Source organism: Acartia tonsa, chromosome 14 (genome assembly GCF_053477335.1).
Source record: "Acartia tonsa isolate MP-2025a chromosome 14, ASM5347733v1, whole genome shotgun sequence".
NCBI lineage: Eukaryota > Metazoa > Arthropoda > Copepoda > Calanoida > Acartiidae > Acartia > Acartia tonsa.
Window position 1 is genome coordinate 22,116,195 of NC_137273.1, and position 25,072 is coordinate 22,141,266.

General features: G+C 32.9%; 1 protein-coding gene and 1 non-coding gene across 2 annotated transcripts; one reads left to right on the forward strand and one right to left on the reverse strand.

The window, feature by feature from the left end:
* Positions 1–378: 378 nt before the first annotated feature.
* Positions 379–19,115, reverse strand: LOC145305948 (uncharacterized). Its single transcript, XM_080147846.1, has 4 exons — positions 18,979–19,115; positions 3,803–3,902; positions 1,324–1,451; positions 379–807 (listed from the first exon to the last, which is right to left on the reverse strand). The coding sequence occupies exons 1-4, from the start codon at positions 19,077–19,079 to the stop codon at positions 741–743; spliced, it is 396 nt and encodes a 131-aa protein (XP_080003972.1). The 5' UTR covers positions 19,080–19,115; the 3' UTR covers positions 379–740.
* On the forward strand, positions 14,300–14,391 carry LOC145306699 (small nucleolar RNA ceN39). Its single transcript, XR_013875148.1, has one exon. It is a non-coding gene; the product is annotated as a small nucleolar RNA ceN39 (small nucleolar RNA).
* Positions 19,116–25,072: the final 5,957 nt, after the last annotated feature.

Genomic DNA, 25,072 nt, shown 5'->3' on the forward strand with positions numbered 1-25,072 from the left:
AATAATACTTTCTCTCATGAATGCGCTTCATTCCCATGTGAGTGCCATTCAATAGGTTGGCTTAAAATGGAACACCTGCAATACTCAATAATGTCAGGGTGATGTAATAATTGAGTAGCTTCCAATAGAATTGTGCGGGTCAGCTTGAAATGTCAGTCTGCAAAAATTCAGCAGTTAGCGAAGTTTATTAATCTATAATTGGCCAAAGGGTTCTCACCTCCAATCTCCGTGTGCATCTGAATCCTAACTTCAGAGAATCAGGGCTACATACGTAGACAAAAATCCGTCAAAATAAAAAAGGAATTTCTAGAAGAAGAAGGTTTCTTTTTATATCTACCCACATATGATTCATTGATTTAGGATCTAGACATTTACATATTTATTATTTAACTTTATTTATATATAAAACATACAAATAAAATACAATACAATTTGACTAGCATAAAGTAATGGTATACACTAAACTCATCACATAAATTATTAGTCGTTGATAGGTTTCACCTTTACGATAGATGGCAATCCTATACAAAAAAATAGCTTAAAAACCTTTTTTTGTAAGATGGGTACATATACCGTAGTTTTAGTCGATTAAAATTAGTTTTCATGACAGTTCTTTTAGAATAATTGTAATTAAAAAAAATTATTTAAAGGTCCCAATAAGAAAATAAAAAATAATTAGAAACCCTTTAAGATTATCTAAAATTAACAACAAATTAAATTCTTCAAAAATTCTAAACAACTTAGAATCTGAAAAATCTTTTTCTCTCGTAAAGATTTCTGTTGATGGTCCGAGGCTTTCTTGTTGTTCTGAAATAAACAAGAACGATTATTTCCAAACTATACAAATTCGTTTAATTTTAAAGCTACTCTACAATTAACTTACCGCGGTCTTTCTATCGGCTAAAACACTAAATTTAATAATAAAACAACTTTTCAAATGTCTTATAATATACTAGGGTATGAAAAAAATATTGGAGGTGGGGGGCGTTTCAACCCCGAGAAAATAGCTTAGATCTTCCACAGGACCAATTGTAGAACCATTTTGATTCAGCGGTTACAGAAAACTTAATCTTCACTCCGACAGTCTTATTTTGTATTATAGATAACCACTTAAAAAGCGAAACTAAGCCTATTTGATTCATATAAAGTGAGGAAAGCTTAGCTTTGTAGAAAACACTTGCGGTTAAAAAGCTTACTTTCCAGAGACAACTTAAGTACAAGTAGATTTCTAGATTGATAGTTAGAAAAGTAGATAGGTGTATGAATATATAGATAAGTAAGCTAAGATTTATAGAAAACGCGTTGCATGTGATAAAAGCTTACTTTTCAAGGTACAATTTAGATTCAACTTGTTCATCAGAACTATCAAGTAGGCCTCCGCTCTCTGTAGAATCTTCATTATTGTCATCCTTCTTTAGTATGCTGTCTAGGTCTAGCTCACAGTCACATCCCTAGATAGATTGATAGATAGATAAATAGATAGATAGATAGATAGATAGATAGATAGATTGATAGATAGATAGATTGATAGATAGACAGATAGATAGATATATAGATATGTTCTCCTTCTTTAGGATGCTGTCTAGGTCTAGCTCACAGTCACATCCCTAGATAAATAGATAGATAGATAGATAGATAGATAGATAGATAGATAGATAGATAGATAGATAGATAGATAGATAGATAGATAGATAGATAGATAGATAGATAGATAGATAGATAGATAGATTGATAGATAGATAGATTGATAGATAGACAGATAGATAGATACATAGATATGTTCTCCTTCTTCAGGATGCTATCTAGGTCTAGCTCACATTCAAATCCCTAGATAGATCAATAGATAGATAGATAGGTAGATAGAAAAGTAGATTGCTAGATAGACAGGTAGATGGATAGATAGATAAATACATGTCGACGCTGAGATAAATAAATAATAACAAAATAGATAGATAAAAAGAAAATGAAAAAATTTTTTATAGTGAAAAAAATACAAAAAGTAAAAAAATTTAAATAAATTCACATAAAAGACAATAATTCTTTATTTTCTAAGTTTAAACTGATTGTTATAAAATTACAAATTGCTACTTTTCAAAACTGTTACAAAAATTATGGAAGTCAAGAACGCATCTTTACATTGAAGCACAAATATCTACATTAATCATGATTTTATATGATTTTTCGTAGATGTTTCAGATTTTGGCCTAAACTCCGTTATATTCAAGACGTTAAAAACAGCGCATCGCCATATTGGCAAAAAAATAATCAAGCCCTCCAAGTAAAAGCTCTTTTTGTTTATATCATTATAAATAGTCATACTGTCATTAATATAATATGATTTTTAAGTCGATATTATGTCAGTCATCACCACTTTAATTCAATACCATATATATTCTATATAGTCGACAAAAAAAACAGTGAAATTGAAGATTTTAATATTAGTTTATAGAGGGGTGGGTCTAAAAGGTTGCTCATCAATAGACTACATTTCTAGATGCATTTAGATACATTTATGGAGAAGCTACGATATGAAAAAAATATATAAGTGCGTAGAATAGCAATTGATATAGAATACGTGGATATTGTGAGAGATTCTCGCATACCCTGATAAAATGTTTCTCCCAGCTAGCTAATTTAATGATACTCCCCCCCCTTTCCACCCTTATGACTTTAACCCATCCCCTCCCCTGACAATAGAGGAACATGTTCGCCAATATTTGAGTACTATATTAGCAACCTAAATTGACACAATATCCACATATTATATATTCATTGGAATAGCTTATTGTTTGTATCAAATATTTCCACTGATTTCTCAAATCTTGACAAGAAATTGCATTTTTAAAATCCGTTGCATCTCTATAAATCCAACTAGCGACTACGCCCCTACAGGCCTCTAGGAACACTTGAAGGAATGGGGGTGTGGGGAAAGTTGAGCATTCAATTTTAGTTTTATAAGAAGCTTCGATGTAAAGGAGAACCATATTGATTTAGCAGTTAGCAAGATCCTATAAAGCGTACTACTTTATATAATTATATTGTTAATATTTACTCAAATTTTCCCACAATTTTTAGGAAAGTTTAGTATTGATTATGGGCATGTTTTAGACTATTTAGTGGGAAATTACATTTTTTCCCCTCCTAAGCGTTACAAAACCAAAACTTAAATTTTGCTCATACCAAATACCCCCTCTTTATGTCCAAAGTCACTGACTAATTATTAAACAAACAATCCTTTCATTGAACGTTCTTTGTAATTTTTAACTTATTCTAATAGAACATTATCTTTTCCGGATCTTGGACAAAGTACCCTCGGACAAAGTAGCCTCAGACAAAGTAGTCTACGGACAAAGTAGCCTCTAGGACAAAGTAGCCCCAGGACATTCACTTAAGAAAAGTAGCCTCCTAAGGAAAATAGCCTTCTAAGAAAAGTAGCCTCCACTGTTAATAAAGGTCATGGCCGCAGCGCTCGGCTCCATAGCCTATAACCTAACCTAAACATTGTAAAAACAATATTAAAAATTGTAAAAATTTACCAACCAACTTTTGTAAAATCCACGAAATTCTAAACCACTTATGTATTTTCCTTAGGAGGCTACTTTTCTTAAGTAAATGTCCCGAGGCTACTTTGTCCTAGAGGTTACTTTGTCTGAGGCTATTTTGTCCGAGGCTACTTTGTCCAAGTTCCTCTTTTCCTGCCAAAATGTACTACGTTTTACGCTACTTTTGGAGAATTTAAGATATTACAAAAAATCTCCTACAAAATACACCCCCCCAAACAAAAAAAATCCTAAAACTTTACCTTAGCAAGAGGTTTGCAGTGTCCCAAAACTATAATCCCAGTATCTCCTAGCTGGCCAGGGCGGTTTCCTCCATCCAGGTATCCCATACACTTTGTATACCTATATAGATAATATAATACAAAGATACTAGTATCTCCTAGCTGTCCAGGGAGGTTTCCTCCATCCAGGTATCCCATACACTTTTTATACCTAGATAGATAATAAAATACTATGATACAAGTATCTCCTAGCTGTCCATGGAGGTTTCCTCCATCCAGGTATCCCATACACTTTGTATACTTAGATAGATAATATAATTACAATGATACTAGTATCTCCTAGCTGTCCAGGGAGGTTTCCTCCATCCAGGTATCCCATACACTTTGTATACCTGTATAGATAATATAATACAATGATACTAGTATCTCCTAGCTGGCCAGGGCGGTTTCCTTCATCCAGGTATCCCATACACTTTTTATAGCTAGATAGATAATATAATTACAATGATACTAGTATCTCCTAGCTGTACAAGGAGGTTTCCTCCATCTAGGTATCCCATACACTTTGTATACCTAGATAGATAATATAATTATCTATCCACTTGCTATCCTGGTTTTTGTAACATGATCTAGTTATCCAATATATTCTGTAAGCCTAAATAATAATGATATTATATATCAACCTTGTTTATCTATGCCTAGATAGAAAAAAGTCCTTTCCTGTCCGCTTGATATCTGTTTACTTTATTATCTATCTAGCTTAGCCCATCCTCCATATTAGCACATCCAATATTATTAGTTATGGAGAGAGGCGACATTGGAATAGAAATTATACTGATAGATCTTTCGTTGATCTGAAAACTTTGGGTACTTTGATCAAGATTTAATTTGTTCGTTCAAACTAGTAATTTTCAATATTTTTGATCAACAAAATGGTGTATCGGTATGATTCTTATCCCTTAAAAGGACTCTCCACAGAAAAAACAACTTTGGATTTTTGAAAATCTAACCTGAAACTATTATTCTCTGTTCAATTTTAGGCATTTTTTGTTTTTGTGGCATCGCGATCGAAGCCCTTTGAAAATTTTGTCCGCCGCCTATTTGTACTACCGCTATAACAATATATTCTACACTTTACCTCCACTCAATATATGTTCGCCGCTAAAGAACATTTTCTCCATTCCAGAGATTTAACTCGCCAACCCCTATTCATTCTCATACGCAATATTCTCTCCCCTCATTACAATTCATGCTACAAATGAAAAAATAAGACAACGTAGCTTGGAGAAGTAGAGAAAAGGCCTAGAACCTGTAAGAAGCTTCACTGCAAAGGGTAACCATATTGGTTCAGTTATTAGTAAGATACTTTATTACACATTGCACAGACAAACAACCTGCTACTTTTATATAAGGATAGAAGTTTACAATGCTCTTAAATCTACTCATTGAGTCTTCATATCAAGGATGACAACATCCATAAAAGTGAAGATCTAAAAGCAAAAGGATGGAAGGACAAAAGAGCAATAACTCTTGTAGAGTGTTAGAACTTGAACAGCAGGACATTGATTTCTAAGTCTAAACACAATTGTACATAAATTTGATGCAAAACTGCGTAAATTTAGGAAACAGTAGGGACATTCTTTCATTTATAGGATTTGATTATAGAGACACCTCGCTTATAATACTGTGCCTTGTTGTCATTATTCCAAAAACCAGATAAATAGGATAATCATACTATATAAAAAAATGTCAAAATGTTAAAAATCAGCAGATTTTAAATGGACGTACATACTTTATGATTATCGAGTTTCTATGCTTTCTAAATGATACCCAACTGTTAGAGGAATCACCAGGCAAAATCGATAGGACTATTCTAACATGTCTTTTTTAATAATTAAATAATATCCAACAATGACTAAACAATACTAATATTTTTGTAGAAATAAATTGAAGAGTTTGGACAGGGATCTAATGTGATAAGATAATGGACGATAAATGTATTACATCCCTAATGATATTAAATAAGATTACTCCTTCCAAAGATTAAAATTATTGGTTGAAAAATTTCTCAGTCCCCTTTCCAATGACAATAAAACAACAAGGATGACAACATCCATAAAAGCGAATCTCTGAAACGTTAGGACAAACGAACATTAACACTTGTAGAGTGCCATAACTGAATAATCAGAATATAAATGTATAAAATTATAAACAAAATTTAAGCAAATTTGTTGAAAAACTACGCTAATACATGATAATATTTAAGGACATACTTACATTTTTAGGAATTGAGTATAGAGATGCTTTGCTTATAACAATGTACTTTGTTGTCCTAGGAATCACTATTCCAAAAATTAGATCAATCGAATGATTCTATCATATAAAAACTTGTTGTTAAAAAAAAGTTAAAATTTAACTTGTTTAAAATTGACGTACGGACAATCTAACGATTATAGAGTTGCTACGTAACTATATACTACAGGATTCACCATGCAAATCGATAGGGCAATTCTAACATGCCAGAAGGACGGACGGACCGACCCTAATTATAGAAAAGCTTCGCTTAAAAAAACATAGTAGGCTATTAGTCATAAAATGAACAGTTTATCGCTACTGTTAGACGCAACCATCTTTATTAAACAAAAATAGTTATTCATCGCGTCGTATTATTGACAGCTTTCCGTGGATATTAAAAGGTCCGGCCTAACAATACAGGTATTATTTTTATGATATCTTAATTTGATATTCGTGGAAAATTGTCTGTAATACTTACATTTTTAGGACTTAAGTATAGAGATGCTTTGTTGTCCTAGAAATCAGTATTCGAAAAATCAGATCAATCGAATGATTTTATCATATAAAACTTGTTGTTAAAAAAGTTAAATCAACATGTTTAAAATGGACGTACGGACTTTCTGGTAACGATAATAGAGTTGTTACGCTTTATAAATTGTACCTAACTACTACAGGAATCACCATGCAGAGTTTGAAATTCATAGGACAACTAACATGCCTAAGTTAACGAAAAGAGCTAACCGTTATGGACTGACGGAAGGACTTACTGACGGACTGACCGACCCTAATTATAGAATGGCTTCGCTTTAAAAAAAAATATATTATTAGATTATTTCCAGACTTGTTGGCTAATACAAAATTTGTAAAAAGGGGGGGGGGATTAATGCAACCATCTCGTAATCAATGTGTAAATGGCACTTAGAATTGAAATTTTGATCTGAAAATTTGCATGAGTAATCCTTGGTAGGTCTATTTTCCCTAAATTGAACAAAAAGTTGAAAAAGTAATGGCTAATGGCTGGCAGCTGGCAGCTCAGCCTTTTAGCCGTTTTTTTCTCATTTTCAGGATAAATTTATCATTAATTATGTAGGAATCAACTAGGGTGGCGTGGGGTTATTCTGGTCAATTTTTTATTTCTACCCAAAAAAAACATACTTCCAAAAAACTTTTTATTTTGATTGCCAATGAATGATATGGCAATGATGATGATGCCTGTCTTGGTTCCATTAAGATCTCGCAACTAGAATTTGGTTAAAAATAAGTCTAAAGAACATCCTTTTTTTCATCCAAACTTTTTTTTTAAATCATACTTTTTATCATGTCATTATGTTTTTTTTAAGCTTTATTTATAAATTAGAGGTAATTTCTGATTCGCAGGTATTGGAATTTTTTGATAAAAGTGATTTTTTTCCCTAAAATCTTTTATTTTAAAAATCCTGCCAATTGTAGCAGTTCTCAATACATTTTTTCTTGTCTCAAATTGGCTAGGATTGACCTACAAGGGTGGTTAAGGTGTCTGAAGATGCAGAATTATTGCCTGACAATAAACTTGAAATGATATGGGGTCTCTAATATTACAACACATTTTATGCAACAGGAATTTTAAAAAATACAAAATCTTGAAGATTTATTTTAAATATTGGAGATAGAACCCATATCCTGTAGAGTTTTTGTTAGGGCATGCAAAGAGCTTTCTATAGACACCTTAAACACCTTTCTAGCTTAATCCTAGATGATTTGACATAAAAAGGGAATGATCTGTGTGTTTGTGGCTCAGCCACATGTATTACCACTTTTTAGTAGCTCATCCTCAGGCGGTTCAGCGGATGTGCGGCTGGCGGCAATCTTACCAGCCATTTGACTGAATGTATAAGATCTTAAGTCATATCGCAGCGATACACTATTATTTTGGTAGTGTGAATAGGGCGCTTGCCCATGGGTTTGAATGTGGGGAATGCTCTCTCATGAGTACTGCTTAAAAATAGAATTTAAATAAAATACCCATAAGTATTCTCAACATCAGTGTCAGTATAGAATGCTTTGTCCTTTTACTCCCACAATTATAATACAAATTTATTGAATCCGTGGCGATTCATAAATACCCACGCATGGTATTACAGTGCTTTAACCTAAGAGTAAAGGTTGGTTTTTGATGTTAGATCAATATAAGAAAAGTATAGTAAAGTATTAAAAGGAAAGAAAACAGTTTAATAAAGTTAATTGTATTTACATATAGATCAGTCAGATATTAATGTTACATAATACTTATAGTAAGTGTGAGTAGTGTAGGATGAGATGTGCCTAAGTCCAAGTCATGATTGTGCATATAGTTAGGCCTCTAACATAAGTCATATGCACAATATATGCCAAGTACAAAGGAACCTAAATTTAAACTAAACAATGCATGCTAAATAAACTACGCCATTTACCTTCTTAAGCCAGGAGAGAAGAGGGAGAATCAGTTGGTTTGCAAGTTAAATGATAACTGAGTTTTAAAGTGCTTGCAAGCTATAAAGAAAACTAAATACTTGGATTTAGAGTGTTGTCTGTCTGTAGACTGTGTTTGTAAGTTAGCGTGAGCGTAAAATTGTTCATGGTACTTTGGATAAGAAAGTTATCTGAGAAAAAGGTTTAGGTATGGCTCATATACAGAAATAGTTAAATAGATAATTAACAATAGGTATATGGTTGGATATAAACATATAACATTGATAAATTACAATAGGTATATGGTTGGATATAAAATTATAACATTGATAAATTACAATAGGTTTGCCTACATGGTCCATATATATGTGTATATTAATAAGAAACAGGCCAAATAGTGCAAAAAGGTTGCCTAATTCTGAGCTGTAATAACTATGACTTTCGCCTTAAAAGTCAGAGGGCAAGCTCTGCTCCAATTAAAGGAAGTGTGTCTGTCAAGGTCAGCGTGTGTATCAAATTATTCATACACATAATTATGACTTACTTAATTTAATTGGGAGGGAAGCTTTTCTTTAAAAATAGCGTTCACATGTTCAATTTATTTGAAACTTAGATGCAGCATCTACAATTTACCATGAATTTAACCAAGTTGTTACTTTTCCAAATTTTTGTTCAATTTAGGGAAAATAGACCTACCAAGGATTACTCATGCAAAATTTCAGATCAAAATTCGAATTCTAAGTGCAATTTACTCATTGATTACGAAGTTGTTGCATTAACCCCCTCCCCTTTATGCTTCGTTTTGTTATTTGTGAAACCGCAGAAATTACTTTAATACTGGAATAGCTATTCATTGACAGCTTTCCGTGGATTTAAATGAAAAATTATAAGATAAATACTAGATTTTCTAGCCCTGTGGAAAATTATCTGGAATATGATGCTATACATGATTGGATGAGAACCTGATCTTATCCTTATGAATCATTATGTGTCTGTTTAATAGAAATATTAGAATAGAAAAATAATCTGAACCCTTTTCTCGTCAAATCTACGAAGGAACATTTCTAGCAGACAGAAGAGTTTTTGACTTTCTACGTAAGCTGTAAACGTAAACTCCTCCAGCTGACAAAACACCTTAAAATTTTTCGAGTATATAATTTCTAGAAAGCTAACTTTATATTAAGGAATTCAACCATTCATAGCTGAGTTATTAAAAGATTTGTAATATGCTTTACACTTTACTAGACAATAAATATGTACACGATATAATTTACGTGAGAAAAGCTTTATCTTAAGAAATGCGACTATTTACAGCTGACGCTTTATATGAATAAAATTAAAAAATTAATGCCTTTCCCTTTACCCATATGTGTACAGTGTATACACAGTACAATGCTAGGTCCTGTTGAAAACGTAACGAACGTAATGTTGTATTGCTATTTGTTGTTATTTTATTTTTATATAATTTATTTCGAGGTAAACATGAAACAAACTATGAATTTATGTATTTTAAATGTTTATAATAGATACAAATTACAATTATAGAATATAAATCATGTACATTTGAAGTCCGAGATATTATTTTTTTGTTTTAATAGAAACTCAAGAAAAAAATATGATTTTATTAACTTAAATTCATAAGGGGATTTTTATTATTTTATAACGATTGCAATAGATAAAGCATATTTATTATTAATGCACAGATAAAACATAGATGTGAAACCACAATATGAAGGCAGTACTTCATGTTATGGACTTGATTCGAGTAAAAGTTGAAAGAACAGCTCTAAATAACTCTAATGTGTAAAACTAGAAAATTTCAGTTTAATTTAACCAATGACAAGTCATTAAAGTTCTGTCATCCTTATGAAGAATTTCACATTAGACAATATCTCTCTAGAGTTATATCTCTATTGTCTGTTTCTCTGTACTGCCTTGCTAACCGCTGAACTTATATGGTTCTCCTTTACAGTGTAGCTTCTCATAAGTCCTAGGACAGTTTATAGCTATTTCGGGCAAGGGTATCTTCACCCTCCCTATATTTGGGGAGGATATTTCAGTACTCAGCAAGGTAATCTGAGTGAAAGTGCAAATATTTTTTCTCAGCATTGCTAAAAGAAATAAATCAAAATTATTGTTAAAAAAAGTTTGGACTTTGATAACTTGGAACCAACCATAAAAAATTCAATATATAAATATCCAAAGATTTAATGCTGACCAATGAGCGAGCGTAGTTATCAACGAGGGAGGGGACATTGGGTTGTTTATTACACTAATACCCAAAGGTTGATACCGTTTTCTTATTCGTTAGCTAAACAACTTTGGACTCTAGGAAATTTAATTTTTTGATAGGATAGTTCAATTACTATAGTGTCCAAACATTTCAACCACTAACTGTAATCTACAAAATGGTAATTTTGTGTAGAATCATTTGGATGGACATAAATTTATCGGCTATTGTCTTACCTATCCCTTTAGATCCCTGGTGGTTATAAACTTCAATAAAAAAAATGAAAGTTTTGGGCAACAAATAAGAATGTAACTTTTTATATAATTCAGGGATAAGACAACGAACGTTTACATCCACAATGATGATAATTAAAATTACCCCTATTGTGGATCAATATTATTGGTTGAATTTGAACCAATCAAAATTCAATAATACAAAGTTTTTAAGATGGCAGATTGTCGATATACATTATACAACTATAAAGACTAATGTCTCCTCACTCCCTGGGTATAATTGTAATTTACAGTTTAATGTTATCTCCTCCCTGGGTATAGAAGAGTTGTCTACAGGGATAGCACAATTGACGAAAAATGTTAACATGGGATAGATAAGAAATGCAGAGAGAGATGGGACAATGGGCTGTTTATTACACTATTCCCAGCAATGTTTTCTTATTCGTTGAATTAATTACTTTTGGGACTTCAATGAATTTTGATTTGTTGATTCCTTAAGTTGAGTGTTTGATTATTTCAACCACTATTTTTGATCTACAGAAATGGTAATTTTGATTTTCCACTTTTTTACAACAATTTTTATGTTATATAATCATCCTATTTATCTGTTTTTTTAACATCATCTAAAATTTCTATAATATTTTCAGGGAGGGAGGAGACATTGGACTGTAAATTATACTGGTAACCAAAGTTGTATTGCCACATTATCTTATTAATTGGCTCAAAACTTTACCTAAAATTTGATTAGGTGCCCCCCTCCCCTTCCCTCCCACCTATCACATTCCTGCCTTCCCTTTCCTATGTCAACCTGTATCTTTACTCCAAAAAAACTACACACACACAACGAGAATTTGTTGGTGTGCGCCATGGACCGCTAAAAAACAAAACCGCGTTTCCGCGGACACCGCGGATATATTAACCACGTCATATACAGACCATACACAATCTAAGGTTTATAAATTTTGCCTCCACTCTACTCATGCTTCCTAACTGCTGGACAATATTGCCGCCACTTTTTTGTGTTCGCCTCCGCCCAATAAAATCGCAGTTGCCGCATTCATCGCCCTTCTCCGCCACTACTCCGCTATACAATGCTATACACTGCTTACATCGCTATACACAAAATCCCCCAGCCTCCCCTCAAATTCTGAACAAGGGAGAGGGGAGCATGTATTGAACCGCGACATACAGCAATGAATAGCGGAGTAGCGGCGGAGAAGGGCGATGAATGCGGCAACATAGAAGCTAAAAATCACTAAAGCAGCACAAATTGAATGGCGGGAGGATTCACTTAAGGGCGGTCAAAATTTTCAAAGGGCTGCGATCGCGATGCCACAAAAACAAAAAATGCCTAAAATTGAACAGAGAATAATAATTTCAGGTTAGATTTTCAAAAATCCAAAGTTTATTTTTCTGTGGAGAGTCCTTTTAAGATGTCTAATCTGCAAGATACACTTATCATTTGGAAAACTTGAGCTCATTTATAGACATTTATTTCCTATATAGATCTGACATGGACCTTAAAGCAATGTGGCAGGCCGTTTTGTAAATGTTCAAAATTGGAAGATTCTATCAAACAAAAGTTCCCGTAAATATAGGTATTAAATAATGCTATATTTATATCAAACCAAAGTCTAAATATACCTATTGATATTGTTTTCCGACTCTTGTCTCGAAATCCTGATTAGTAATTTTAACGTCCTTACTTATGATGCTAATTGTGCTAAAATACAAACAATCGGAAAAACTACGTTTTACACTGTCTGTGCGCATTTTATTTTCACCATGAAAAAAGTGTAAAAATGTAAAACTAATTTTTGTTGCCATTTCTGGTATTTTAATGGTATTTTCACTATAATTATTGCAGCTATATTATCAAACTAAACAAACCAAAAATATTATTGTTTGTAAATAAATATAGAATGTGTAGATTCCCAATCAGTTTGTTCGACCAATTGGAACCAGATAGAGAGAGGACGATGGTCTGTTTATTACATTAGTCCCCAAAGTTTTATAATAACGTTTTCTTATTTGTTAGCTTATCAAATGTAAATATTGATAGGTTGTTTCAGTAAGTTAAGTTTTCAAACGTTTCTAACGCTAATTTTAATCTACAGAACGGGTAATTTTGTGTATCATCATTATGGATGGATCTCTTTAGAACAATCAGACCATATTATTGGTTGGTGAAAGTGTACACATTTTGGGTAGAAATTTTTTCATTTATTAGTTAATTTAAAAAATCAGCTTTTAATATTTAATTTCTTAGGTTAAAGGTTTGCAGAGTGAAATTTCCTGCTGCGTTTAGTACCCTAGCAAATTCGGGATAGATGCAAAGCTTTTGGCCTATCTATTTTATTGACGTCAGGAAATGCACTATACCTAATCTCTTTTCTAGATGTTTATTTCCCCCTTTCCTTTCTCTTTTCCTCTACTATGACGTCAATAAAATAGGAAGGGCAAAAGCGGTGACATCTATCCCCATTTTACTAGGGCACTAAACACACCTACTATCATCTAAAATTTTTGTTGCTCGGAGTATTTGATCTTTTGTGACTAAAGTAGAAAATCTGCTATAAATTCTTATTCCAGTATGGCTTCGACACTGATAAGTATCTGCTGGATTAGAACTGGTCCTAAGCCATACTGAAAAATCATTTAAAGCATTGAATTGCAGCCACTTTTCCACAAATGTTAAATTAAAAATCATAACATTAATAACAATAATTAATAATACGATACGATTGATAACTATTAAAGTTAGGCGTATTTTTATGTCTGATTGAACATCTAGTATAATAAATATATTGTTTATGTAAGAGACAAAATGTTAAAATTAATGGTGATAATAACAATCTTTAGCAATTTTTTGGAGCAAAGCTTTTAGACAATACTATAGAGTGACAGGATGTCCGTCTAACTATCTTACTGTGTGTCCAAAAACAGCTCATAACCAAGAAACCACTTGTTACAAGTTTAGATAGTTTTAGATTTGTTTCAGGGCAGGTTTTAGGCTGTTTAGTGGGGAGTACGTCAGGGGCGTCCAAGCTTTTTATTTTGGGGGGGGTAAAATGGCGCGCGAAGCGCGCCGCAAATTTCTTTTACCCCCCCAAAATTTTTACCCCGGGGGTAAAATTTGCTTGGGGGGGGGGGGGGGTTAATTACCCCCCCTAAAATCTGTTGGCAGGGGTAAAATTTGTTTACCCCCCCCAAAATTTACCCCCGGGGTAAAATTTTTGGGGGTGGTAATTTAAATTTTATCAAAAATTTAGTATAAAAAATGCACGCGAAGCGCGCAAAAATTTTTTTTGTTAGAGATTTTCTATTTTGGGGGGGGGGGGTATTTACCCCCCCAAAATTGTTTGGGGGGGGGTAAATACCCCCCCAAAATTGTTTGGGGGGGGTAAATACCCCCTCCTAAATGGTTGGGGGTGCCTACGGCACCCCCAGGGTAGGGGTAAATTTTAAATGCGGGGGGTAAAATGAAAAAAAAATTTGGGGGTGCCTACGGCACCCCCAAATTCGTTTGGGAGGGGTAATCGCCCCATTACCCCTCCCCTTGGACGCCTATGGAGTACGTCACTACCATTTTCAAACACAAGGGTTAAATTAAGCGAAAATTTGACATTAAACTCAAGACAAGATTTTTTCAGTACTTAAAAATCCTGCAAATTAAACTTCATTCGGTTTATTTATCCTTGTTTTTTTGGCTTAAACTCTATTTCTACTGAACCGTATACCCAATACTGTAATTAATTATCAAATAATCTATATTACAAAGTAGAACGATGACTGTCTATCTGTCTGTACCGAATGATCTCACTAACCGCTGAACCGAACGGGTTCTCCTTAACAGGGTAGCTTCTCATAGGTCCCGGAAGAGACGTAGAGACTTCAACGCAACTTAGAAAATAATTACATATTTAAAATAAAAAACAAACATTTAAAGTGCCACTAGAGGCCTCTAGGAGCGTAGCCGCTAGTATTTTGATATATGTAGGCATTTAAAGCTCATAGCTTTTCGGATAGTTATAAAATAAAACGCTTTGTAAATTACAGTAAAAAAATGTCATAAACAAACAAAAACTATAAATCAAAGTGTAAAAAGTTGATAAAAAGTTAAAATTTAGAAATAAGCTAATTTAGATGTATAATTAAAATGTAGACAATTAAAAATACAAAAGAAAAATTTTTTAAAAATACCAAGTTAATATAAATAAATAAATAGAGAGATAAATCAATAAAGGGCCTAGCTTATTTTATTTTGGTAAAGGTTGTCAATCGTAAGAACATACATTTCTGAGTTATAGAGCAGCTCTGCCCGTGTAGGACAAGGGTGATTTCGTCTGTAAGTAGTACATTACGAACAATTTAAATTAAAACAACAATAAACTGCAATACAGAGAAAATCCTAGTAAACATTAATTAATATTAACCCTATTCAGGAGGGGCTAATAATAATCCTTGTTCTTGGGGGAGGGGGGTGGGGGGCTTTTTTAATCCCCACTCCTACTATCATAAGAACCAAATGAGATATTAAGATATTGAGATTATGCACTAAAAAATCTGGTTTTAATCGTATGATTGTACATTTCTAAATTCTTAAAAAACAAAAAAATACAATGCTAGCCATAGTTTTTTCGTATGGATGAGAACCGGTTCTAATCCACCGGATATTTATCGTTTTCGAATTAATATTGTAGCTACATAATAGCTCTCCTCATAAAAAATGCGCTAGTTGCTAAGCTTATGAATCAATAATTTTCTCGTGTAATGAGCCAGAAAAATTGCCGTAGAAAACAGTTTTTAAAGTTTTTTTTTATTTGTTTTCATAAAATATTTAAGATAATTTTCGCTGGTTACAAACCAGTTATCATCAGTGATTGATGAAAAAACAACACAATTCTTTTTCTTCAATATAATTCCACCATTGGGGGATGAAGGCTAAGGGCTAAGCCATTAGTTGTATTGTTAAATAGATCAGCTGGAAATGGATTTCCTATTCGAGCCCTAGTTTTCTAAAGTGTACAGAAGATAACAGCAGATTATTGCAAACGCTATTTTTAGCTACCCCGGTCAAAAGGAAAAGCGATGTAATGTATAAACGATTCATACATTATACATTCAAAATTTTAATGTTTATATTTTCAGCTTCTCCGGTCAAAAGGAAAAGCGATATAATGTATAAACGATTTATTCATTATACATTCAAAATTTTAATTTTTCAAAATTTGATTTTTTTGGGAAGTTTGAAGCTTTGTTAGCTAGTAGCAAATATTGAGATAGGACGCGGATGCTAAGTACACTTTCGAAAACTAAAATTCAGTACATCTTCATTATATTATTTTTTCCCTCTACACCCCAGCCTGACTGTTTTACGGGGGTGTATCATGAGGTGTTGACCACCGCTAGGGGTGGTATATCGACTTTTCTGCACAATATGGGTACTGAACATTAAATGGCACATAAATTGTTGATCTTTTAAACGGCTGGACAAAGTAAATTATAAAGCATTAACATCCAATTAAAAAATTTAAATATTAAAAAAAATATTTAATTTGGCACTAATGGTAATTGCACAATTAAAGAATGCGGAATTTAAATTTTTTTTTGTATAAAAACTGAATTAAGGATAATCATAAAAAAACCACAATTATGAAATAAGTTTAAGATTTAATTCAAATTTAAGGTGCTTTCCCTTAAAGTGTCTTTCGACCACAGATTCCCCCCCCCCCACCTAATTTTAAAAAATGAATAAGGAAAGATATATCTTTTTCTGTATGCTTAACCCTTACAGATCGGGGGGGGGGGGGGGTCTCCAAGAGCCCACCCCTCTAGTTTTTTCAATCTCATTTTTTTTGTAGGTAAGATGGAGTGCTGTGACTTCATGACTTTTTAAGTTTAGTAATTATACGTCGGCATGAGTTGATTTTATTAGGATATCTGGTCTGTGTCGGTCGTGGTGTCCGGTCAAAGTCGGTTGGGTAGCACCAAAATTAGAAAAAAATTCTAAAAAAATCTTAATATCTACATTATGACTTTTGTGTATAAGGAGAAACCTAAATTTTTTTTGGTGAATACTTAGATATCAATGACCTTCTGAGAAAAAATGTGTTATGACCGTTTGACCGCTCCCTGACCGACTTTATGACCGATTTTTGTCCTGCTTTTACTACAGACATATATCATGAATATCGTGGCTTCTATTACAGCTAGAGTCCTATAAATTTTTTTGGTAAATCCTTGAGCAACATCAAACAGATAAAAATATTAATTGGCGCCGCCAACCGCCGTTTTACCGCTGTAACCGCCGAAAATGGCGGTTTCCGTTATTTGCTGTTTTTTGGCGATGATCAGAAAAAGTAATTTTTTTTGTATGAAAAATAAAAGTTCGTCCTAAAATTTGGTCATCCTAGCTGCAAAATTGGCCGCTCTACAACTGTTTTAAAATTTAGCGGCTGGCCGCTAAAAAGCGGCTAAGGAGCGGCTTGGCTGCTATGACTAGAAAAAGTAATTTTCTCTAAAAATACACATGAACCAACAGAAAAAAATTTTACGTCTTTATCTGTAACAGGAGCCGAGATAGAGGGGGGGGCTCTTGGAGCCCCCCCCCCCCCCCCCGATCTATTAAGGTGGAATTGAGGCCCGAGCTGTAAGGGTTAACTCCACCAGGTCCAGGGGGCCTAAAACCCTACGTGGCTATCCTGTACCTATTATAACCCAACCTTAGAAAAAACAATAACTCACTCTAAAATACCCGTCTCTCCTCATTATCAATTTCAAATTAAAGGGGGGGGGGGGCTACTGTGCTCGACTAGCCACTTTGAGGAAAATGGCTAATCTACTATATTATATCAATCAAAACGGTTTACATAAAAAGGATATATGAATCAGTTTTGAAATGGATCATCATAGATGTGGTTAAAACAAGGAAAATTATGCAGGGAGGGAGGGAGGTGATATTGGGCTATAAATTATGTTGGTCCCTAAACAAGTTTTCTCACTTATAAGCTTTAATACTTTGAGAACTTTTATGAAATCTTGATTGCGTTGTGCAATCTAGTAGTGACCACAATTTTCCACCAATGAATTTAAATTACAGATGGTATATATATATGTATCATAATTGGTAGTGTACATCTATATAATCTATTGCCTTATCTCTTAAGATCCATTAATAATATAGGTCTATGAGAAGCTACATATGGACATCCCTTTATATAAGGATGGGATATTTATGAAAAATAATTATTTCTGTCATTATATTTCTTTAACCACAGTCAGTTAGTAAACACAAAACACAATGGATATATTATTACATGGATGCTGTACTAGATTTTTATGTAATCTGATAAAGTAATACTCGCAGCTGGCTAAAATAATGATTCCACCAATCTACACCCTTAACCCCATCCCCTCCCCTTTTACAGGATGAATAAATGGACTAATAAATGAGCTCCATATTAGCAAGCTAAATTAACGACAAATTTTCCCTTATTAATATATCCACGTATATCCAAAATCCATTCACAAAATACAATTTCTGATTGTCCTCTGGTTACAAATGTATTTTAGTAGCAAAGCTAATCTATAATTTATTGTGTGTGTCCATCCGCCGCCCGTTCGTATGTCCATCAGCCCTATCACTATAACTACCTATAACAGCTGAGTCTACAATTAGTTTTCTTTCTAGCCTGCAGCTGGCAGCAGCATAGTAGGGCCAGTACAACCAACACTAAACCTACCTGTAGCAGCTGAGTCCACAATTAGTTTTCTTTCTAGCCTGCAGCTAGCAGCATCACAGTAGGGCCAGTACAACCAACACTAAACCTACCTGTAGCAGCTGAGTCCACAATTAGTTTTCTTTCTAGCCTGCGGGGGGCAGCAGCATAGTAAGGCCAGTACAACCAACACTAAACCAACCTGTAGCAGCTGAGTCCACAATTAGTTTTCTTTCTAGCCGGCAGGGGGCAGCAGCAGAGTAGGGTTAGTACAACCAACACTAAACCTACCTGTAGCAGCTGAGTCCACAATTAGTTTTCTTTCTAGCCTGCAGGGGGCAGCAGCAGAGTAAGGCCAGTACAACCAACACTAAACCTGTTCGTACAGACATATTTCTGTTGGTAAATAGTATGGAACTCTGAAAATTTTAAACAAGGAATAGGTACAGCAAACAAAAGAATAATTATAATTTAATATATTGGGGGCAGTTAAAAAGCTAGTCAGCATTACAATAGACATAATATATCTAGATGGTCCATCTGACCCCAAAATTAGCCAAACTTTAAAAGAGATTCTATAGCAGACAAACACCTCGTTATTTTTTGCATTAGCGTTTTACAATGTCTCTATATACTAGCCCTATTATTATTGCTTAGTCCATCTGACCCTAAAATTAGCCAAAAGAGATTCCATAGCAGACAAACACCTTTGTTTATTTTTTGCATTAGCGTTTTACAATGTCTCTATATACTAGCCCTATTATTATTGCTTAGTGTTGCCCCGAAATTAAGAAACCTTAACTAATATTTTTTCTCTCAAATTAACTCAGTTATTGGTTAGACCCTTCGAGGCCCCAAACACTTGGTCGGTGGGCTATCATAAGCTAATCTAACAAAGGGATAATAAAATGAACGATAAATTGATGGGTTAGAACATAAACGCTTTTTATAGAACTGAAATAATTGTTTAAAACGTTTAGACACTGCTAGATTGATCCAAACAAACAGCTTAATAGAAGGTTTTTGAACCAACAAATGAGAGAGCATGTTTTAAAAACTTTGGGTACTAGTATAATTTAACATTATTATGGTGGATGCAAATTTATATTTTTATGCTATTTTTCTGAAATTTTCTTTTTAGCTCCTAAGGGGCCCACTTAAACCTCTTTAACTTTAAACTCTTAAACTAACATAAAATTTGCATCACTTTAGGCAAACGTTAAAAAAATTTTCTTTATTGACTTTACATAAAATGCAATAGGATAGGACGTTTCTGACTCTGGTTTTATTTTACAATTTTTCTATTGAATATCCGCGGAAAGGTGTTTATAAATCGATGCGATAAATAACTAATATTTTTAAGACATTTCAACTATTTAACATCAATAAACAATATGATATTTCTAACACGTAAATGTAATTGTCGTACGATTGTTGAAGTCTTACTAAATTAAACTTCTACGGTTAAATGTCGCTAGCCGTAAAAGCGTACATACCATTTTTTTACCCTTCCTCCCTCCCTTTTCTTTTTATACCCCTCTTTTTTCTCCTTTCTCCCTCTCTTTCTCTCTCCGTCAAATTAAAAGCGATGACGCTTTCTTAAGTAAGTAATAAAATCTTTTGCCCCCTTCAACCAAACAATTTTTAAAACATGGATATAGTATACGTGGATATACACACAGGGGAAAATTTGTCGTCAATTTAGGTTTCTGCTACCGACCTCATTAATTTGTCAGTTCGTTCATTATAAAGGAGGGAAGGGGATGGGTATTATCATTATTTTAGCCAGCTGTGAGCATCACTTCTGTAGAGTACATGAAAATTTTCTGCAACATCCAAGTAATTATATATCTATTTTTCAAAATAAGTGATGGATGACGGGCAAAGTCAAAGTCTGATTTTATACAGTACATTTTCTGTCCAGGTTTTTTTTCAGTATGGCTGCAAAACCGATTAATATCAGCTGGATTAGAACCAGCTCTTAGCTATACTAAAATATAATGTAAAGCATCGTATTACAGACAATTTTCTACAAATAATAAAAGCAAAATAATAATTCTAATTTCTGCAGAAAGCTGTCTATAAATATGTATTATATAGCTATTATCTTTTTACAAAATTTGATAAAATGTACCAAACAAAATTTTTACTTTTTTAAAGAAGTTGTTGTACTTGTACCACCTGTCAACGATTAAGTTTTAGACAAGTTTTGATTATTATCTGAAATAACAAGGATGACAACATCCATAAAAGCAAAGCACTGAAACTGTAGAACAAAAGGCCATTAACACTTATAAAGTGTCAGAACTGAATAATCAGAATATAAATGTATTAGAGTCAAAACAAATTGTAAGTAAATTTGTTGGAAAACTGCTTGATACAGGATAATGTTTGTGGACATACTTGATTATAGAGTTGCTTTGTTTATAACATTATACTTTGTTGTCCCAGGAATCAACATATGAAAAATCAGATCAATCAGATAATTAGATCATATAAAAATTTGATGTTAAAAAAGTTAAAAATCAACATGTTTAATATGGACTTTCTGGTAACGATTATAGAGTTGCTTTGCTTTCTAACTCGTACCTAACTACTATGGGAATCATCATGCAAAGTTTGAAATCGATAGGACAATTCTAACATGACTAAATTAACAAAAACAGCTATCCGTTACGTACAGACGGACGGACGGACCGACCCTAATTATAGAAAAGCTTCGCTTTTAAAAAGCATATAGAAAACATTAAGGTATTGTTTCCACTACTGCCAAAAAAGCATTGATACATAAGTGAGGATGAAAGAATATTGAGAAAAAAATCCTCGAATGTAAACATCCAATGTTAATGATAATCTTTCTAGTTTTCCAAGTAAAAATTGTAATTCCTGGGCTGATTGAGTATTTTTTCAAGGAATATACTTTCTGGTCATACCATTTGTGTGATGCATTGTATAAATCAAATGTATTATTAAGGCTTTTTGGCATTATTTTTGATCTTGTTTAATCCTAAAACCTAAAGGAATAGTGTCAAGTTCAGAAAAGTCAAGCATAATCGTGAGAATTTTTCTCTGTTTTATTAAAAGCAAAGCTTTTCTACAATAAGGGTCAGTCAATCCGTCTATGACAGTTAGCTCTTTTCGTTAATTTAGACATGTTAGAATAGTCCTATTCGATTTCAAACTTTGCAGGATGAAACAGTTAGGTAAAATTTGGGAATCGTAGCAACATTCGTTACGTCTATTTAAAACTTTTTATATGATATAATCAAGCTATTCATCTGATTCTTAGAACAATGATAGGACAACAAAGAACAATGTTATACGCAAAGCATCTCTTTAATCAAATCCTAAAAGTGAAAGTATGTCCTCAACTGTATCCAGCATTTACGTAATTTTACATCAAATTTATGTACAATTTTGTTTAGATTTACAAATTGATGTTCTGTTTATCAAGTTCTAACACTCTACAAAAGTTATTGTTCGTTTATCCTTCCTTCTGATTTCAGAGCTTTGCTTTACTGAACGTTGTTTCATAGAAAAACAAGAATGACAAACAATATTAACCTTCCTAAGACCCATGAGAAGGTATACTGTAAAGGAGAATCATAAAGGATCCTTAGGTACACACAGACAGACAGACAGACACAAATCCTGTTACTTTTCTTGTAAAAGAATAATTAAAGATTTATCTTCTTTTATAAAACAATAGTTTCTTTTCAAGTATAGTAATTTATCGCATCGTATTATAGACAGCTTTGAATTCCGCGGATATTAAAAAGAAAAATTGTAAGATTAAAGCCTGGTTTGTTTTGTCAAATTAAAAAAAATATAGCCTATAGTGTGGCTGCCTAGACTAACGCTAGTTAATTATATAAAAATAAACCATTATTTTCAAGGCTGGTGGCAAAAAATCTTATTATAGTGCTTTTCACATTTTGTATGGTCATATGAAAGTGCTCATACTTTTTAACAGAAAAAAACATGCTATAAAATAAACAAAACAATAAGTTATTTGTAAGAAACAAAGATTAACACATCCATAAAAGATAAACTTAGGCTCTAATATAAATTTAAAACTTATTGACACAGGTGTATGTAAAAAAGTTGCAAAATAGCTTAAGTACACGATACTGATTAAATAGATACTTATATTTTTAGGACTTGAGTATAATTTTAGAGATACTTCTATTATACTATCGTACCTTTTTGTCCTAGGAATCATAATTAAAGAAATTTCATAAAGTTAACAATCGACATGTTTTAAAGGGAACAAATAGACTTTCTGATAACGGTTATAGATTTGCTGTGCTTACTAAATTGTACCTAACTTATACAGGATGTGCAATGCCAAGTTTCGAATTTATAGGACAATTTGAACATGTGCCTAAAAAAGCTTTTAAAGCTATCCGTTGCGGACGGATAGAAATCCTTCGCTTAATTTTTTTTGTAAAAATTGACTGTTTTTAAAACTAACCCTATTTTGTCATATTTTTACACAGGAGAACACATTACGGACTTTATAGTTTGGGGCCACACTTTTTTTACACACCAGGGGTCCTAAGGGATAAGACAATGGACATACATTTGATATACATCTACAGTAATGATAAACTTAATTGACCCTTCTGTAGATTAAAATCATTGGTTGAAAAGTTCGGATCTAAAAAATGAAGACTTAAGTTTTTAAGCCAACAAAAAAAATTTATCGTGGCAAATGAAACTTTGGGGACCAGTATAATTCACGGTCCAATGTCCCCTCCCTCCCTGATTACAAAAATAGAGTCCATCCAAATGTAGCTGTTCTCTATGTGTTAAGTAAGTATAAATTAAATTATTGGCATTTCTTTGTAGCGAGGCTGTTCTAAAAGGTAAAAGTCAGTTGGTCCTTCTAATGTCAAAAACATAGATTTACGTTTTTAAAGCAGGAAGGGAGGGGACATTGGACTATTTATCACACTAGTTCCAATGTTTTATAGTAACATTTTCGTTGGGGAATTTTATGGAATTTTGAAAGGTTGATTCATTAACTTGAGTGTTCAAACATTTCAACTACTAATTGTAATCTATAGAAAGGATAATTTTGTGTATCATTATTGGGGTCCGGGGATGAACATCAATTTATCGACCATTGTCTTATACCTTTAGAGCCCTGGCTTTTACAGACTAAAAAAAACCAATTTTCCACAAACATACAAACAAGCAGGCTTGCAGTAGTGATTTTTTTTTCTATATAGAAATGTCCAACTGGCGTTATTTAAAAGTATTAGGCCAATCCAATCAAATTTCAAAGGCTAGCTTTGGTGGTTGGATTTCATATTCATGTAGCATGTTATTAAAAGCAAAGCTTTTCTATAATTAGGGTTGGTTCATCCGTACGTAACGGCTAGCTTTTTTTTGTTAATTTATTAATGTTACAATTGTCCAATCGATTTCAAACATTGTATGATGATTCCTGTAGTAGTTAGGTACAACTTAGAAAGCGTTGCAACTCTAAAATCGTTACAAGAATGTCCGTACATCCATTTTAAAGATGTTGATATTTAACTTTTTTATATCATTTTTTTATGTGATATAATCATCTGATCCTATTACAATAAGGTACAATATTATAAGCGAAGCATCTCTATAATCAATCTGACACTCTACAAGAGTTAATATTCGTCTGTCATACCGTTTCAGAACTTCGCTTTTATAGATGTTGTCATTCTTGTATTTATTAAAAACCTACTAAGAACCCCCAACTTCTATGCTAGCCTAACAAATCTTATTGGAATTATAACTGTTGTTAGCTGCACTAGTTATGGACATAAAAATCCTTGTTTTTACGTAATCAGAGTATATCATTAGAAATGCATTATCTTATATTTATTCAGAAATTTAGGGGTAAGTCAATGCAAGATAAATTAATTTTCTAAAATATAAAACAGTTGATATATTATTACTTGGATGTTCCAACAGATTTCCATGTATTCTGATAAATTTATGCTCGCAGCTTGCTAAAATAAAAATACCGTTTATCAATCCCCTTTACCTCTCATTCTACTGAATGAACGAACTTAACAATAAATGAGGTCCTTATTAGCAATCTAAATTGATTTTTCCCTGTCAATATATCTTATATCAAGTAACATAACAATACTTGAAAATAATTTTTGAAGAACTACAATTTTGTGATGCTCTTCTATGGCTAGGTTAGGTAAAATTTAGACTAGCCCCTACCCTAGGGGCTAAAACAAGTTTTTGAATGTAATTATAGGGCAAATTTACATTTCCCTGTATAGCTGATATTTATTGTTATAGTTTTTATTGTTTTTCTCTTTCTTGGATTAATTAATTTTACATTAATATGTTCAAAAGATAACTTATAGTTTGTAAATTCTCATTA

Excerpts from the sequence above, each read along its gene's own strand:
- LOC145305948 (XM_080147846.1), bottom strand. The coding sequence starts at position 19,079 with ATGTCTGTACGAACAGGTTTAGTGTTGGTTGTACTGGCCTTACTCTGC. Across the intron at positions 3,903-18,978 it reads TGTGGACTCAGCTGCTACAG|GTATACAAAGTGTATGGGAT; the intron begins GTAGGTTTAGTG and ends TTATCTATATAG. Across the intron at positions 808-1,323 it reads TCTAAATTGTACCTTGAAAA|AACAACAAGAAAGCCTCGGA; the intron begins GTAAGCTTTTAT and ends TGTTTATTTCAG.